This window comes from Colias eurytheme, chromosome 1 (assembly GCF_061535395.1).
Source record: "Colias eurytheme isolate Ceu_HAF_F1 chromosome 1, ilColEury1 Martin Lab GWU primary, whole genome shotgun sequence".
In the NCBI taxonomy this organism is placed as follows: Eukaryota; Metazoa; Arthropoda; class Insecta; order Lepidoptera; family Pieridae; genus Colias; species Colias eurytheme.
Window position 1 is genome coordinate 4665439 of NC_142980.1, and position 15321 is coordinate 4680759.

Here is a 15321-nt window from a genome sequence, read left to right on the forward strand (position 1 = left end):
TCGCTATTTACTTTAGAAAATGCATAAATTAACGGTTTGTGATCCGTATACACCGCTAACTGTCATCCTTCGACCATATTCCGAAAATGACGAATAGCCAAGTAAATTGCTAATAACTCCCTATATACGTACTATACTTGCGTTCAATCTTAGATAGATTCTTAGAAAAATAACCGACATGAGTATCCGATGCGTCCGTCATAAGTGCGAGCGATGCATCGGCCCTAGGGTGCTAAAAAAAATCTGCACTTTATAAACAAAAACATTGGCGATAATAAATAACCATTTATACGGTCGCCGTAAACTAAGATCTAAAGTCATTAACTTAGTACCAAATGTCTTAATTACACTAAACTACACTTTATAATCACTACACAGTACACTCACTCGCGGATTGGTTATTTTTCGACACTGGTAAAACTGAAACATTAGCGCCGGTGTCCACCAAAAAATTAAGATTACTTTTTCTATCTCTTATATACAGGCGTTTATTTACGGTGGAACAGACATCCGCCTCTGTCTGTACCGTATTTAGTTTTTTTGTTGGCTCTCCTGCTGCTTCTGCCACGCACAAGGTTGAATGCACTTGCTGGCGTTGTGCTTATAGCGGTAATGGTAATAACATATCCAATTGACACAGTGAGAGAGCATCTGCGCGAGAGCATTTTCACTCTCGTCCGCTCTAATTGGAACTGCCGGATTCATTTTGAATTAAATTTTAAACAAACGATATCTATGCAATTCACTAATATAATATTCACTTTTCGTCGGGAGTCACCAATGTAGGGGCTTGTTATTTGCGGGTGTAATAAAAGTTGAATAACTACGCAAAGGTTATATTTCGTTAACTACATATATTTACTCGGTATGTAATTAATATTCGACCTAATGCGACCAACCCGCGTCCCGACAAGCCCTTAACTGTTCATGCATAGCGCACGAACTGTTTATATACGAGTTACCGTGTGAACCTATGGTGGGAACTTTCTTAGTAGGTACTACACTTGAAATATTTCGGTAACTCGTAAATTGGCTTGTCGTCGCTACATTATTATATACTTTTTGGTCAAAATAATTATATCGCATACAGCCGTTTAAAAAAGTGCTTTAAAGCATATTTTGTTATTTTAACAGATTGTTTCCAGCAAATAATGTTATGTTATGAAGTTATTTCTATAAGTTCGAACGATCACCCTATTTTTAGGCAAAATCTGCATAATATTATGAAACCACCGTGCCGTATAAAACTCAATCTCAAACTCAAACATATTTTATTCATCCACTTCTTATTTAGGAAGCACTTTTGAATCGCACCGGCCTACATGCAACGTAACCTACATGTACTAGGTATATTCATCATCATCAGCCCATATACGTTTCCACTGCTGGGCCTCCTATGAGGGTACAGGCCATAATCCACTACGCTGGCCAAGTGCGGGTTGGTAGATGTCATATTTCATCGAAATTTTGAATCTTCGAAATGTCGGTTTCCTAACGATGTTTTCCTTCTCCATTTAGCAGTGGTGATGTTGTAACATGCAGAGATAAATTGAAAAGCCAATTTATTTTCTGAATGCTCGCCTGGTCTCGAATCCCCGACTTATTGATTTGAAGTCCGAGGTCCTCACCACTGAGCCACCACTTTTTACTAGGTAGATTTAAAAAAGAGCATGTGTGCACACGTGTTAGAAATGAACTTTCTTGGCAAAATTCAAAGATACCAAAATCGTCACCTTATTCCATGACGGCATTGCCAAATGGTCGCCTTACTCCGTGAGGGCTTTGCCATGACGCGACCTTGAAATTTTACTCTCAACTAAAGTAGTTTCACTTAAAAATATATATATTACTAGCGGTCCGCCCCGGCTTCGTCCGTGGTACATATGAAAAATAGATGTTGGCCGATTCTCAGACTTACCCGATATGCACAGAAAATTTCATGAGAATCGGTCCACCCGTTTCGGAGGAGTATGCAGACTAACATTGTGACACGAGAATTTTATATATATGATATACCTACGTAAAATCCAACAAGAGGAGGTAAACCAGTCACAAACTATGATCGTACCCTGAGATTTATGAAAGCCTGACTCGATAGTTATCGTTTCTCACTTTCGCACAAGGACCGCGATATAAAAAGGAAAATTCCCGAGTATGGAGAATTTTTGAATAACACCTCAATTTGTACATAAATTTACTTTGACGAACTGCAGACTCTGATTCTGTGATAAATAGATTTTCATTTTTTACGGTGTCCAAATTTTATTCGTGTTTATGAAAAATGTGTTTGAATAACACGTATATTCTCCTTTGTGAGGATTTTGACCGATAGCAAAACATTATCAATTTTATTTTTGTATCTTTGTTTTGTCCGTCTTGTAATAATTTTGGATCAGAAAAAGAAATAATTTTTAACATTGAAAAATTTACTTCTCACCATACAACATCAATCATAGATTTCAGTGTAAGTTTGTGAGGGTGGACGTTTGTGATTCCTTCACACAAAAACGACAGATCGGATCTGGATAAAACTTCGCACAGAGATAGATTACAGTCTACAGTACCTATGCGAAGTATGTAAAGATGAATGTTTGTGACTCCTTCACGCAAAAACGACCGATCCGATATGAATAAAATTTCGCACAGAGATGACACCACAGCTTCTTTTTTCACGAATAAAGCTGCAGCTGATAATCAGATACATTGAAACATATAGATGCAAATACATAAACTTTGTGACATTCACGTAGTTCAAGGTTGCTACAGTCAATTGTTAATATGTCGCGAATTCTCATGATTGGTATTACTTATTCATGATCCGGCTGTGTACTAGCATTCTGCCTGAGGGACTTCTGCGATGACGTTAAAAATTTCGCTTCAAACGTTTTATAAGCAATATTTAAAATTGCAATATGAATTTGCTTGCCATTATAATAACTGTTTTCCTTGTGAAACTGAGTTTTTGGTTTTATTTGAAATTATTAACAATAACATAGGTTTGGACACCTTTTATGAAAATGATAATAAAATACCGAATTATCTTTTGTAGTGTATATCGTACATACGTCTACGTACGTCTTATACAATTAAACTTTATGCAATATTTGCAAAATATCAGAAGTTTTCAGAAAACATAACGACTATTATAGTTCGGACACACACAGAATAGCGTATGTTCTCTAGTATAGTTAGAAATATATAGCGTAATAGTACAGTAGGTAAACGGAATATCTGCATCTACCTGAGGCTATACTAATTACGAACGCATTGAACTTGTACACGGATATGTTACTAACGATCTACATATCGTATTACTTCCCTATTATAGTCTGTATCATAATTTCCTTTATCATTTCACACCTATAAAGGTGGGTCCACATTTGATCATTTTCGAGTATCAGATCTCCGTCGCGTAGCATGTTTGCTATTGTGGACGCAAAATGGTCGCGATCCGCGTTTATGTAGTACTAATAATAATGTATAATCTAATGTCGTGAGATACTGTATGGTCAAAATGGACGTCCACACTTAGGATCGATACGGTACGCCTGATACGGATACGATTACTTGATGATACATGTGAACCTACCTTTATAGAACAATCTAGATAGAATAATAGCGCTCCAAGACTGATACATCGAAATTTAGCTAATTAGCAAATTATTTGTCTCTTTTGCTCACGATAGTTGAATCATGCCATCTTACTTTGACGTCTAATCATGTGTGCGTTACAATGCCGTTTTTGAAGATCGAATTTTGTATTGGTCAATCCACAGGTTAATCTCATTTTTACTTATAATATCATGGAATAGAACTAACAAAGATCCCTATAATTTACCAACGTGAAGTATCTCTCGGTTCCAATTATATTTATTTGTCGTAAATCGAGCTTTGGAATATAAATTATTATGATAAAACTTTATCAGTCGAAGCCAGAGACAGCCCTTGTTTATCTAGCCACCTTTATTGAAAATAAGACTGTGATGTAAGATTCAGATATTCTAATACAGACGTATTTTAAATTATTTCTCATTATAGATTCATATCTTTAAACTAGCTGTGCCCCACGATTTTACCCGCGTTGCTCTACTATTGTTTGCCTTAGCGTAATGATATGGTATAGCCTATATATAGCCTTCCTCGATAAATGGGCTATCTAACATCGAAAGAATTTTTCAAATCTGACCAGTAGTTCGTGAGATTAGCGCGTTCAAACAAACAAACTCTTCAGCTTTATAATATTAGTATAGATTAAAATGTTATGTTTCTTTTATCTCATAAATATCGTATATTTTTTCCATCTCATTTCCTGATATTTGTATGGAGTCAATCATGAAGTATCGAAATTCTGTTATTTACTTTGAAAAATATATTCGGGTAGAAATTAATCAAATAAGTAATTGAAAATGTTTTATAAGTTTCGATCTGATCGAAGTATTTAATATTAATATAAATTTTCACTTTGACCTATAGGTATTATAAGAATTTAAAGTGTACTGAGGTGAAAAATACACGATAAATCTTTATAATATACTTGCTTTTATAATTTTCTACGTCAACATCCATACCAATATTATAAATGCGAAAGTAACTCTGTCTGTCTGTGTGTTACTCAATCACGCCTAAACTACTGAACCATTTTTTCATGAAATTTGGTATGGAGATATTTTGATACCCGAGAAAAGACATAGGCTACTTTTTATCCCAGGAAAATTACGCAATCCCGGAATTCCCACGGGAACGGTAACTATGCGGGTTTTTCTTTGACTGCGCGGGCGAAGCCGCGGGCGGAAACCAATTTGAGTATAAAATATTAATACGCGTATAGATTAATTGCTACGTTATACCATTTTTGAATTATTTTCATATTATATATTATTATATGGTGTAAGTAATTTTAATTACTTTGAAGTCTATTTATAAAAAAATATATTTGCCTCATACCAGAATCAGAATTGATTATTACAATAATACCTATTATCCTACTGATATTATTTATGTAAAAGTTGGTGAGGATGAATGTGTGTATGTTTGTTAATCTATATTATTGCTGCACAGATTTGGACGAATATTTTACAGAAATTATACATCAGCATAACACATGAGCTATAGAAATACTTGTTCATATTACAGCAAACTTTTACTAAATGCTTTAAATTTTCCATATTTTCTTGATAAGTTTCATAAAATTTAAAACAAAAATATCTATAAGTACATATAATAAATCTGTAGAAGGGTCCATTCTGTACATTGATACTTAATATTGAAAAAATAAATAGCAGGGGGTGTTACTGGATCGATACCAAACCCAAATATGTGATTAAAAAATTTTTTGTCTGTCTGTATGTGAAGGTATCACGTAAAAACTAACGGTTCGATTTCGATGAAACTTTGTATAATTATACCTTATTATCCTGGGCATAAAATAAGATACCTTTTCTTGGAAAAATACTTAGAAAAAAAAAATTCTTAATTTTTCCGCGCGGACAGAGTCGCGGGCGGAAGCTAGTTGTTATATATTTCTCTAGTCGTCTAATATAAATTCTCAGGGGTTCTTAACTTTCTATTGTGAAGTAGAAGTAAAATATCTGCGAAGTTTTCAATGTATTCATTATGTTAGGGGTAGTTTTTTATACAAAGAAATATAATATTTACATTTATTATTAAAACTTTTAAATTGAAATAATTACTTATATTAATTTCACATTTACGTAAAAAACGTTACGTCTAGCTTTCGGCTCCAGTTTCGCCCGCGTATTAAAATAATATTTCCATAGCAATAAGACCTTACACCCAGGTAATATAATGACATTAGAGAATGCTCTAGACTACTATCTCCATAAAAAATGAATATAAAAGGGGTTTTTTTTTACGTAGCGACGTGAAGACAAACAAATGAACTCTATCGTATTTATTATATTAGGAACTAGCTGCGCCCTGCGATTTCACCCGCGTGGCTCCGCTCTTGTTCGTCTTAGCGTGATGATATATACCTTACAGTCTTCCTCAATAAATGGGCTATCTAACACTGAAATAATTTTTCAAATCGGGCCAGAAGTTCCTGAGATTAGCGCGTTCAAACAAACAAACTCTTCAGCTTTATAATATTAGTAGCAATAATTTCATATTTTACAATTTTAATAAATATTCCTATAGCTCATGGCTTTATTTCCAAAGATTGATAAGGTCTAGGTCGAGGTTGATAAAATCGAGGGATTACCCTCGAGTGTCAAAAAGTAAGGTAGGACCGTAGGAAAACCTTTTCACCTTTAAATAATAATCCGAGTTGATTCCATCTTAACCTTTATAAATTTGCAACAACTACTAACTATAAGTACCGAATTGTTTTGATATATATCTCTTTTACGAGAACTAAATATACGAATATTTAATGATTTTGTTCTCAGTTTATATCGCTTATGAAATCATTACATTCATTTTAAAATAGTTTAAAAGAAATATATTTCCGTTGAATGTAATATTGATTTTTATACGTATTACCTTGACATTCAGTTTTACAATTTTGTAAAAAAGTGTTACAAAATTTCTGAAACGTGTTTATTATTTTTGCAATTCATCTGCCAAATATTTATCTTAGATCTTAGACATATCTTTTAATAAGTATATTGAGTAGTACTAAATAAAGTTGCCTGAAAAACTTATATTCGTTTTCATCCAAATTCCCTTGCTAGTTAAAATTCATTTTATTGCGAAGTAACACATATAAAATGTAAATAATATTATTTTTAATTTTGCAAAACAACCATTTTGTAAAATAATGATGAGAAATAAATAACGACAGTGACAAGTAAAAACGATTAGCTTTAAAGGTTTTTTAACGATCTTGCTCTTGAAATGATATTATATTTGCTACGGAAAAATAAACAGAAGTTTTAGAATATTTTATAATTTCGATAGATCGATTGGATAATAACATAGCAATTATTTGTCCGTTGCATTCTTGATAGCCATCACCTGTTATGGTCACATATTTTATTCATACAAACTTGTACGGTATTTAGCCACGGTTTAAATACAGTTTCAGGAAAACATGGATCGATACAATAAATTAAGCGTCTACTTATTTATTTTGTTGTACAAACAATGCTTTTTTTTATCAACGGGTTTAAACTTCGTGTTCGTAATTCGTATTAAATACTAAAGGCCACTTTCTGAATTGAGAATTGTTTTGTTAAAGATTTGAGAATTTGAGAGCAGCATTAAACTACGGTTTCAGACTTATTTACATCAAATACTCAATCCAAAAACCGGCTGCTAAGTCCTTAAAAATGATTATCATCTCTATCCGGAAGTATATAACTTATTTGATTTGATTGAGATTGTGATCGTTTAACAGCGCTCTAATACAAAAAAACAACAACAAATAATAGACTAAATTTCCCCGAAAAATCAATAGACAATTGAGATATATTTGCCGACAAAACTACCATACCTACCTTTTAATTTTATTCTTAATCCAGTCGACGCAACCATTCGAAAAGTCCGTCGCTTGGGACGCGAGTTTCGGCGGCGCGATGTTGATGACCGTGTACACGACGACGCATTGGTAATCCATAACACGGTCATGTCCCCAGTGCCCGCTTACATCGACTGCACGCGCCCGCGCAGTGCCAACGACGACGCAAGCGCCGACCTTCAGCCGCGCGCGCTAACCGCGGGAATTCGAATCATGGGACTGGATCAATCAAATTTGTCTTGAAAATACGCCATTTTTAGGAATAGTGAATTTGAAAATTCGTTTTTTTGTGTGATTTAATTACTATTTTAGGATTATCTAAACGTGAATATTAAATAAGATAAATTCTGCTAATATAAAAGTTCAAGCTAATATAAAAATTCTAATTCAAAATTAAACACAAGCCCGCCATTGTCTGGGGATGCGTACGTCATTAATGTTCTAAAACTTATGCGAAATTCAAATATTAGTTTGAAATTTAAAAAGAGCTTCAGCCGCTCGAGCCATTTAAATTTTATGCTGTCACAACGTGGAAGACATGATGTATTTCAATCATGTAGGTACGCTGTAAAACTTTTAAACAGTCGTCAAATGTTTACGTGTTAATAAAAGCGTGTTCGCGAATATCGATTGTGAGTGAAAGCGGCTAGACGCGGCGGGCGCTGGGCACGACTGCTGCTGGTTCCGAACGCTACGAGCTTTCAGAAATCCCTCTAAGTGTACTTCCCTTCACGACTGTTATACTCTGCGCAACCGTCGAGAATAATAAATTTATACTCTCCACCTTTCGAATAAGACGCACTTTTGCACAAACCACTAAATTATTAAAATTGTAAGTCCAATGTTAAAATCAGATTTGAAACTGCTGAAATTGCAACATACTAATAGTCGTAGTGCTCATTGAGGCGACGAATTCGCTTATACATCGTGTTAAATTAAACGTATAATTATTATTATTAAGGAAACTATAACATTAAATTTTAATTGATTATTAAGCTGTCTATAAATAGAAGCATGAAGGCGTTTTTATAGAAATTTTATGGAAAGGTTTCGGGAGTTTAGGAAAATTTATAAATAAATTAATTTAAGGGATATTGTTTTGATATTCTTGTTATTTATAAAGTCTTTAGTAATACTGTGTAGTTTATTACTCTTTACAATTCGAACTAAATAGTTTAGTAATTTAGTACTAACGAGGTATTACAGCATGCCTTTACAGACTCTGAACTCTATCATCAAGATTCTAGTGTCTGATGCATACAACTCAAAGCTATTAGGGTATATGCCATAGTATATAATGCTTTGATTACGTAATGCCGTCTATGTAATTTTAGAAGCGCGTGATACAATTACTGTCAATAAAGGTACAATACCTGATACAATTTACTTTGAATCCAAATATAGAACAAGGGGATTTCCATCTATTTTTCTAATGTCTATTTTCTGAGAATTCTTCGCTTTGCTGAAATGCAAGTTCAATATTGAAATCGACATTCTCAACAAGATCTCAACAAAAATCATTCATTCATAACAGTACGGTGAAATATAAAAACATAAAATACAGTTGATATAATAGCTTGCAACGCTCTGGGTATAGTGCTTCAAGTGGCAGGTTAAATAATGAATGTACCTAGCAGTCTCAGTTTGTTTCTCACGTATCTACAATGTAACAGAAGAAAATACTATGCAATGTATCAAAGTTTACAAGGATTATGAACGTTCCAGTTCGGAGTCCAGGCGCGGCCATTTTGAACTCATGGCACAAATAATCTTAAATATTGTAATAAACTAAAAATGACGGTTTAATGATAGAGTCAACTGAATATAAAAAACTAATATTTTAACAATTTTTAGTATTCGAAAGGTATAATTTAATTAGATAAACTTATTTAATTATTGTATTGTCATCCATACTTGATAAGTGTACAAAGTTTGAGTTAAATCTATTCGTTAAAGACGGTCAGATTCGAATCTAAAAGAGCCAGTTACAGTTACGAGCTTAACATACAGGCGCAGCAAATATAAGTGTGTGAAAAGGTTGGGCATACAATTATATGCCCAACCTTTTCACACACTTATATTGTTATTACATAGTCGTTATTACAACAATTAATTAGTTTCAGCATGAAATTACACACGTGTAAAAGCATTGTTCAAAGAGCATGTCCATACGATTGCTTTGACAAGTGACAAAGGTAACTCCTGATGACCCACTGACCTACTAAACGTTAACCAAACCATGGAATTGTTGCTTTAAATTTATAATGGATTCGGTTACATGTAACGAGGGGTTTGTCTTCGGTTTAACGACGCTCAAGTGCGATTATTGTATTGTTATTCTATCTTAATTAGAGATATTCTGTTATTAATAATTACGCATTAGGAACGTATGAGACTAATGACTATTTTTTCTTGTTATTTGGATCCAATTACTATACTACTATTTGCTTGTATTATTAATAATTAGTGCTGGTAAAAATAGCTTTTCGATGAACAGTAAAATAAATCCAATCAATCCAATATGTACACACTATTAATAAATAAGTTTAAAAAAAACTTTGACCTTTTGCTACGAAACATTTTAAAGGAAAAGTCGTTTATTGGTAGACACGTGCCGATAGGGAAGAAATCAAATTATGCGCTGATGCAAATGGAATCATGGACTAAAACATCTACCGTGTTTTGAAGAGCATATTTTGCTGGCATCGAAATCCAATAATTTTAGGTATACGCTTTGATACAGTTTACTTTGAAGTGACACGGATTTCATGGTATTGACTTTGTGCGAAAATGTAAACTGATCCGGTGTAATTCGCCTCAAATTGGATATCTATAAACGGTTCACCAAATGCGTTATTTATACTAGAACAAATTGTATGTTATATAATTTAAAGCGTTTGGAGTAAAGCATTTCCATCTCTTTCAATAATTTTTCCTTTCTCTAATGTGATTCGTACACAGTTAGGTAACCCGTTCAGTTTTTCGCATATTTACAACTTTTATAAAAGTAGCAATAAAAAATATACATACCAAAAATATTCCGAGAAAGGCTGTAAACCAATTGTGTAATTCAGACCATAAAATATGCTAAAATGGAAATTAAAAATCCCATAAAACTTACGGTATTGCAGCACGATTTGAATACAGATGAAAAGTTTAGTATAATCGGTGTTTGAGAGGAAGATTAAACTCTATTCAAACTCCAAGAGATCGAAACTTGCGTGGGTTTAGCATCCCTTTTGTGTTTGACTAAGTGAACTTCCCTTGTGATGCATCTGATGCATATTTCCGTAACTTTATAATGTACGTTTTTCATTTGTTCTAATTAGTTTTACATTCAATATCAAATAGAATAAATCATAAAGGCTAAGAGTGAGGCTTCGTGCTATATCGGGAGGCTGCCGCCAAACTATTAGTAGATTACTTAGGTACACATTCTTCTTCTTATTTAAGACGTCTGCTATGAAACAATCTAATGTATGCACAGACGTCAAGAAGAAGACGAAGTCTTAAATATAATGTGGAAATATGTATATAAAAATATAGTCATCTTATAATTTCTGTTTTAAAGAACTAAAGCTTCGTACTTGTAAGGCCCGAGGGACTTACAGAAATTATTATCTGTAGAGGAAATTTTTCTATTAAACTAGTTGCAATCTACAATCATATTTTTTCCAATACTTGCTAAGAGTACACGTGTGTGATTTTTCTCAATGAAAGAGCGCTATATTAGTTGAAGTTTCATAATGTTATTCAGTATTAATTATTCAATAACATCGAAAGGGCTGAATATCTCATTATTCATGAATGTTGATCGATAGAGGGTTTCGAGCATACGTTTGTTTGGTTCCTTTAAAGGTTAATGCGTATTTCAGATTTGTCTGTGAATGAGAAAGTATTCGCTTTGTTCATTTATAAATATTGAAGTATTGTGATTTAGGAATAAAAAAGCTTTTATTATATAATTCAGTCTTTGTTTTACGTAATGTAAAGCTAGGATGGAATTTTATTTTTATTATAATACTAGCTGCTCCGCGCGGTTTCACCCCCGTGGCTCCACCCCTGTTGGTCGTAGCGTGATGATATATAGCCTATAACCTTCCTCGATAAATGGGCTATCTAACACCGAAAGAATTTTTCAAATCGGACCAGTAGTTCCCGAGATTAGCGCGTTCAAACAAACGAACAAACAAACAAACTCTTCAGCTTTATAATATTAGTATAGATTATTTTTAAACCCTGTGTGTGACAATAATGTGTTCAGATGATGATGTAGATGATGTAGATGTTACATATACTTATATATGCCGTCCAATAGAAAAGGGAGCCAACTTCTTATTTAGTGCCTTGTAGCTATGTATGATTATTATAAACTTGATACGGGACTTGGATCAGAGATATAAATAACTTTCCATACTTATGGTAAGCAAGGATGATTTATTATCATTTATTGGATTTAACTTTTCGTGTTTTTTATTTCATGAACAAGACCAACACAAATATTATAACAGTGTGATTTTTTCCACAAATATTCTTCAATGTAATCCTAAGTCCATGGTTTTTAATCCGCTTTGCGAAACGAATTTTTCGGGGCGGTAAATAAATCCATGCACTCAATTCGAATCTAACAAGATTTTTTGTGTTTTCGGTTTTAGTTTGCCAAAAGCGAGGATTTTGTCTGTCTAGGATAAGCTTGGTTGTATACAAACTTTTTCAACTATGTATTGTTTTTATGAATTCAGTATAAGGTTTTAGTGGTACCTACTAGGAATTTTTAACCGACTTTAAAAAAGGAGGAGGTTCTCAATTAGACCGTATAATACCACCGACTTCAAAGCTATTTAGTAAAAAGCACATCTAAATAACATGTAGTAATTAATAGTATCAAATCTTTTTTATTTTTTACTTTTCTGGTTTTTTTAACGTACATAGTTATTTTTTATTTTGTTTTAATTGTTGCAGTCCAGAAGTCGTCGTTTGCACTAATATTGATTAAACTTTCTTAAGCTTACCTAAATGGGTCAAGACTAGAGCTAAAAATATAGGACTTAAAATGATTTATAATTTCCAACCTACACAACGAATACTAAAATATGAACAATGTATTCACGGAATCATAAAAGACTTCCAATAACAAGAATATATTATACTAGAGGTCCGACCCGGCTTCGCCCGTGGTACATTTTTCGCAATAAAAGGTAGCCTATGTCCTTTCTCGGGTATCAAAATATCTCCGTACCAAATTTCATGCAAATTGGTTCAGTAGTTTAGCCGTGATTGAGTAACAGACAGACAGACAGAGTTACTTTCGCATTTATAATATTAAGAGGGCGTATAAAGCCAGATAATTCTACGATTAAGCCCCGCACATTACGCGCCATGCCGCGCGCCCTCACAATACCCTCATACACCCGGCTCATCCAACGTACGTAAAGTTCATCGCACGCTAAATTATACACAATATTCTTCGCTCGTTCAACGCGTATTTTCGGTAGTTAGTAGGTATGTTGTCTAAAATAATTGTATAAAACAGTGAAGTTGAAATCATCACAAATTATGTAATATGTCTTTTTATTATTATTTGTTTATAATTATTAATGATAATCTATACATATTATAAAACAATAAAAAAAGTAAAAACTGTCTGTATGTAATATATAAAAAAAAACAATATTAGGGAAACAGTATAGAGCACGAATCCGTAAAAAAAGTCTGTCGAAATAGCGAGTATAGATACTATTTTTAAATAAACATACGCAGTCGACGACACACATTCCTCCAGAACTTTATTTTGATTAATTTGGTTATAGTCCATTGAATGAGTCAAGGGGGGTCTAGAGTGCGTGAGTTAGTAACGTAAGATGTTTCTTCGGAAACATGTCAGAGTCCCTAGGTAATAAACATACTAAAACCCCGGGCCACTAGGAGGAGCCCCGGAGTGGGGGGAGGGGGGAAATGGGTCCATTTTTTTCATTTTTCGCTTAAATCTCAAAAACGGTACATGTTAGAGAAAAACTTTCAAGGAAAAGTTGAAAGGCCATAAAATTATCTACAAGTTGTACCTGAATCATTTTTTCCTATATCCTACCGTTTCTGAGTTATACGCAGTAAAACATGATTTTGGCTCAAACAATTTCAACATCAATCGATCAAAAAATATTTCTTTCTTCCAAAAAACTCAAATGTGCAACTTGTGACCAGTACTGATAGATTGCTCTTAATTAGGTCTATAATTGGTAAAATAAACACATTCCTCCATGGAAGCCTTTAGGAGGAATCGATTGTCAAAATATTATATTAGGGCAGTTTGAGTTACTGAACTTGATCTTTTTATTTTTTTCTTCCAAAAAACTCAAAAGTGCAACTTGTGACCGGTACAGATAGATTGCTCATAATTAGGTCTATCATTGATAAAAATACCAGATTCCACCATGGAGGCGTTTACGGGGAATTGAATTTTATTAGGGTAGTTAGTTAAAAAGTTCATGTATCGTAACTACCCTAATAAAATTCAATACCTCCTAAAGGCCTCCATGGTGGAATCTGGTATTTTTATCAATGATAGACCCAATTATGAGCAATCTATCTGTACCGGTCACAAGTTGCACTTATGAGTTTTTTGGAAGAAAAAAATAAAAAGATCAAGTTCAGTAACTCAAACTACCATAATATAATATTTTGACAATCGATTCCTCCTAAAGGCTTCCATGGAGGAATGTGTTTATTTTACCAATTATAGACCTAATTTAGAGCAATCTATCAGTACCGGTCACAAGTAGCACTTTTGAGTTTTTTGGAAGAAAGAAATATTTTTTGATCGATTGATGTGGAAATTGTTTGAGCCAAAATCATGTTTTACTGCGTATAACTCAGAAACGGTAGGATATAGGAAAAAATGATTCAGGTACAACTTGTAGATAATTTTATGGCCTTTCAACTTTTCCTTGAAAGTTTTTCTCTAACATGTACCGTTTTTGAGATTTAAGCGAAAAATGAAAAAATGGACCCATTTTCCCCCTCCCCCCACTCCGGGGCTCCTCCTAGTGGCCCGGGGTTTTAGTATGTTTATTACCTAGGGACTCTTGACATGTTTCCGAAGAAACATCTTACGTTACTAACTCACGCACTCTAGAACTTTTTATTCAATGGACTATTAGATTGTACGACATTTTTCGACTCAGCAATTATTCTAAAAATAAAAATAAAAATTATCCTTTATAAAATATTACAAAGTTCTTCGAAATTTACGTATTATTTTATCGAGAGCTGGTAACTTTAGCAGGTACCTTTCTGGAGTATTTTTTTCTGCGTGGCAATAGTCAGTAGACACAGGTTGAGAGTGAGGGTCCACATTTTCCAAATTTAAAATTGTTCTGTGAAATTAGTAAATTATTTATTTTTATTTAAATTCTTTATTTAACACACACAAAAAAAAAAAGAATATACACAAAAATAAAAGAACAAAAAAAGAAAATCATATTAACATGTTAAATAGGCGGCCTTATCGCTATAAGCGATCTCTTCCAGGCAACCTTTGGATAGGATATGTCATACGAATTAGAATTAGATGGGTGGTGTTTGATTTAAAAGAGAAAAAAAAAATCATGATAATAATAATAAAAAATATGTACATACATATACATATATATATATATATATATATTAAAATAGATACCAATACTATAAATACATGCTATAAATACACATACATACATATATACTTACATACATACATACATGATACATAATACATAACTATGTATAAATAAAAATATTACAGCTCGTTGAAGAAATGGTTAAAAATTAGTTTTTTAAATATGTGCAGAGATTTAGCGCGACGTATG

General features: G+C 33.2%; 1 protein-coding gene across 3 annotated transcripts in view; it reads right to left on the bottom strand.

The window, feature by feature from the left end:
- LOC149910977 (UDP-N-acetylglucosamine--peptide N-acetylglucosaminyltransferase 110 kDa subunit-like) overlaps positions 1-8134 on the bottom strand; it is a 32902-nt gene extending 24768 nt beyond the window's left edge. For all 3 annotated transcript variants that reach the window (XR_016456697.1, XM_090101568.1, XM_090101579.1), the window contains exon 1: positions 7458-8134. Coding sequence is in view for 2 of the 3 variants with exons in the window: in XM_090101568.1 (XP_089957694.1) it covers positions 7458-7576 (119 nt within the window). In the remaining variant the exon portion in view is untranslated. The remainder of the gene's footprint in view (positions 1-7457) is intronic.
- Between the last annotated feature and the right edge of the window lie 7187 nt (positions 8135-15321).